Source organism: Epinephelus moara, chromosome 13 (genome assembly GCF_006386435.1).
Source record: "Epinephelus moara isolate mb chromosome 13, YSFRI_EMoa_1.0, whole genome shotgun sequence".
NCBI lineage: Eukaryota > Metazoa > Chordata > Actinopteri > Perciformes > Serranidae > Epinephelus > Epinephelus moara.
The window spans coordinates 30483978-30488496 of record NC_065518.1 but is presented as its reverse complement, the minus strand read 5'-3'; the positions used below and the strand labels follow the sequence as shown (position 1 = coordinate 30488496).

The 4519-nt window shown below is 40.1% G+C and overlaps 1 protein-coding gene across 2 annotated transcripts in view; it reads right to left on the bottom strand.

Annotated features, from left to right (window-relative positions):
• dnah9 (dynein, axonemal, heavy chain 9) overlaps positions 1-4519 on the bottom strand; it is a 211491-nt gene that overhangs the window by 39025 nt on the left and 167947 nt on the right. For both annotated transcript variants that reach the window (XM_050060727.1, XM_050060728.1), the window contains one exon: positions 1315-1442. In XM_050060727.1, coding sequence (XP_049916684.1) covers positions 1315-1442 — 128 coding nt within the window. The remainder of the gene's footprint in view (positions 1-1314; positions 1443-4519) is intronic.

Here is a 4519-nt window from a genome sequence, read left to right as displayed (position 1 = left end):
GGGGGGGGGGGGGGGGGGGGGGGGGGGGGGGGGGGGGGGGGTGGATAGGTAGGTGGATAGCTGAGATGAGGAGGTGAGGAGGGGAGGAAGAGAGGGCAGGCTGGCGAGAAAGGTGGGAGGACTTGGGGATTGATAAGAATTTGATGCGGTTTGAGAAAATGATAAGACTTAAGTATGAAAGTTATGTAGCGGAATGAGAGGGTGGGAAGAGCGATAGAGAGAGAAGATGGAGCATTATATCAGGAGAAGATACTGTCTTGAAAAACAGGAGAGAAACGAAAATATGATACTTCCCCTCCCCTCCACTTTCCTCTCCCTCCCCGGTCAGTGCCATGGGGGTGGCTCTCAGCGGGCAGACCGACAGACAGCTGATGATAAAGCGAGTGGGAGGTTTGTTGCCAGAGGGACGAGGCCTTTTTAAGCCTATCGATCGAGATTCTTATGCAAAGGTAATTAAACAACTGCTTGTCTCTGCTATCCTGGGTCTGGAGCAGAGAGTGATGGCGTCCCCATCTCTCTCTCTTTTCTTTTTTCTTTTTTTTTTTTTTGAATTTCTACCAGCTGTGTGAATTAAAAGAAAAGGGTGTCCCGCAGTGCCCGGTCTGCGGCTCATATCTGTCGATACTTCCCATTAGAATTCCACCAAGGTTTCCACTTAAAATGCAAACGCCAGCCTTGCCCTCCAGATAAGAGGAGAACAGACACCGCGTAGATATTGTACTGTATAATGCCGCAGCCCTTTCAGTGAGGAAATTTCCGCAGAAAATTAAATTCACTTTTCCGTGCAGACAAACCTGGGAGGAAAGCAAACATCCCATTGAGTATGTAATAAAAAACAATGTGATAATACACCTCCTTCAAAACATGCACAGATAAGGGAAATGCCACCTAAAACTACTACCGAATGGAACATCCTTGACACAAAATGAACCCTGTATTCATTTTTGCAAAATGTGTTTTAGATAAACGGTATTTTTATGAGTGTCTGTGTGTCAACTTTTATTGCAATCATAATTTTTATGATTTGGCAGCTTTGTGCGTGGTGGATGGGCAATGGACAATTCAGAGAGAGCCAGAATGTTTTAACAATCACACACATCACACAGTCACATTAGTGTTCAAATACCCTTTCAAAAAACTATAATTGGATCCACCCAGTGTTCTCATAAAAAGATTTCAGGTGCTGTGGGGGCTCTCTGTGAATGGTGAATATATATGTGGTGAGCTTAAAGTACACAGCAGTGTTCACTGTGCATAAAATTTCATGTGAGATATTTTTCTCTGTGCCTGTACAGTATGTGTATTATACTGTACCTGTAAAATCACCCAGTGGCCGTTCTTCGCTGCTAAATCGAGGGCTTGTTCAGCTATAACCTCCTGGCCCTGGCCCAGAGAAACATTGTGGAAGTTCTTGTTGTCAAATGTGAAGCCCAGCCCCTTCCCTGAAAGAAAACACAAAGGAAACATTGCAAACACAAATACTTCTGTCAAACTGTTGAATTCAAAGGCTCCAAACTGTAGTCTGATATTTTGGAAAATTGCTAATTTAAATGAGAGATAACCGTTAGTGAAAGTTTAAAAAAAAACAAAAAAACAATACATAACTCAGAAGCTGGTTTATGTACATTTTGTATCTTGTTAGCTTGCAAACTCAGGACAAATACACATCCAAAAGTCACTTGAGGGGACAGGGTTTATGACCCACACTGCAGCCAGCCACCAGGGGATGACTGAGATGGTTTGGCTTTACTTTGGGGAAGCTGTAATATCGTCCATCTTTATTATACAGTCTATGGTTTGGATATGCACAAAGCCAACAGCTTGATTTTGACTATTTAGAGTTAGCATGGCTTCAATGTGTAGGTTAACTGCTTGCTACATTATAGATTACTGTTTTCTGTTTCTATATGGGTGGAAGCTTAATAGAGTGCCCAAGGAATGAATCCTAAAACCTGGAAATGACTTCGCATTCTACCACTCCCAGTTCCCTTGTCTTCAGGTCAATGGGTTTTTCAAATGGGTTTTTGGTAAGATGGCTGAAAATAAGTTCTGTGGTAAACACAAGCTTACGAGACTTTCACGTTTTGTTCTATAACATAAAATACATTAGTAAATACCCCACTTGGGAATTCTGAAGCTTCTATTTGTTTCTTAAAATGGTTGCTACCAAGTTGAAAATTAGACTACGGAATGTCATCACACCACAACATGGCTTTACAGCCTTGTTGTGGTGTGATGACAATAAGTCATGTGACTGTAGTGGAGTTCATTTACAATCTGATGTTAGCTTTTTACTTTTGCCGATTGCATTTAGGATTCAAAAATCCTAAAAATTGTGTATATTTGAGAAGATTATCTGTATGAGTATCATGAATGTTTGTTTGCCACAGAGTTTATTTTCAGCAATAATCCAAAATCCTATGGAAAAAAATCACATAGGTTTTTTGACGAGGGAACCAGAGTGACATGGACTTGTGTGTCCGTCTACAAAAAAAAAAAAAAAAAAAAAAAAACGTAATTCCTGCAGCACTCTGTGCATTTACTTAAGAAATTTGCCTTGTTTTTATAAATTAATTAGATTATTTTTTCAGAATTATGAGAAACATTTTCATGGTAAAAAAAAAAGAAGAGCAAAACTGTTTCCTCAAGTGAATGTATTACACTCGTTAACATTAAAGCTTTGGAGTTGCTTTTCATAACTACACTAGCAGTTTTCACCGACTTCCAGTCTCTGTGCTACGCTTGGCTAAACATTTGGCGACTGAAATTGGTCAGTACATTTACAAACCAATGTTAACACGGAATCTCCCAAGATTACTAAGCTGCTGAATCATCAGCTTCATGGCCAAGGTAGTGGTGCTAGCATGATATACCATATTTTCTGTTTAAAAGTCCAGTGAAAGACCATGAATGCCACAGAAGGGATCATTATGAGCTGACAGATAGTTGACTGCTGAGCTATTAACCCCATACACAGTGCTTATATAGGCATAGCTTTGTAGAGAACCTAACAAACCAGCAACATACCCAACTACTGAACTGAACACAGAAACACAACCATAATATCATGGTGATATGAGCGGTGATGCAATTTCCTACTTGAGTATGTCATGTGAACATTGATGTGGGAAAAAAGAATGGGCTGCATACTACAAGTATATTGAACTCACAGTGATAATGATCTTCCCGTCTAATTCTCACTAAGAAATTGAATAAGCAAATTTCATCAAAAGTCATTGTATGTGTTCATTGTCAAAATCAGCGGACAGACAATGACTCAGCATTCCTTGCCCACTTTAGGTTGGCCCACTGAGATTTAACTCAAACAATACAATTATTTCTGTCTGTTCTATTAAAACTCTGACCTGAAAGCAGGCAGATAGTGAGGTTTTGTCTCAGGGATATTAGTCCCCTGCAGAGCATACAAAATCACATCATCTATCTAATGAAAATCTAATTGAAGCCTAATACCAATGAGAAACCCAATAGTCACAGCTATAATGGAAAAGCACCTCTTTGTGGTTCAGTGTAATGTGGCTGCTGCTCCTCATCTTCACTCCGCTCTCTCTACAGCAGCAGTGATTGGTTACTTTTAGCTTTGATGTGATTGACTATGGGTGTTGATAATCCATAATCACACCTCTTACAGGCAGTTCCAGCAGGAGTGCTCCCTCTTATCATATTAGGAGAGGATGGTGGAATTCACTTGGGCCGAAGGTCTATCTATGGCTGATTTAACCACCTGCTGCTGACTGGGATCTATATCTTTGTGAAAATGAGGCATCTAAAATACTGGCAAGTACTGGTAGGCTGCCATGTAATAATAACGGATGTATATAACCGTCATGTTAAAGTGAATCTATGGTATGGATTAATTTGATTAAAGGGACAGTTTGACCCCATGTCAAAAATACATAGTTTTTCCTTTTACCTGTACTGCTTTTTATCAGTCTACATTGTTTTGGTGTGAGATGCTGAGTGTTGGAGATAATAGCCATAGAGATGTCTGCCTTCTCTCCAATATAATGGAACTAGATGGCACTCAGCTTGTGGTGCTCAAAGCGCCAAAAGATACAACTGAAAAACTCAACAGCAATGTCTCTTTCCAGGAATTGTGATCCGGTTACTCAAAATAATCCACAGTACTTGCTGTGAGCAATTTCATGTAGGAACTATTTTCTTTCTACCACACAACACCAACCGCTTCGCTGTGCAGAAGGAAGTGTGCATCTACTCAAAGACAAGAGACTCATGCTTGTGACAGTGTGAAATGTAAATATTAATAATGTCCTCCTTGGCTGAGCCGTAATGTTAGCTAGCTCAGTGGTACTAGGTCAGCTAGGTCGGCTTTTTTAATGACAAAATTCTAACTATTAGAGGCAAAATTCATGACCTCCTGTCCTCAGATAGTAGGCCTACCTATCTAACCTCAAACACAGCTGTAAGACCTAATATATATTTAGATTGCTTCTCCCCAATTTCTCTTCAAGAATTGACCGCAGTGATTTCTTCATCTAAA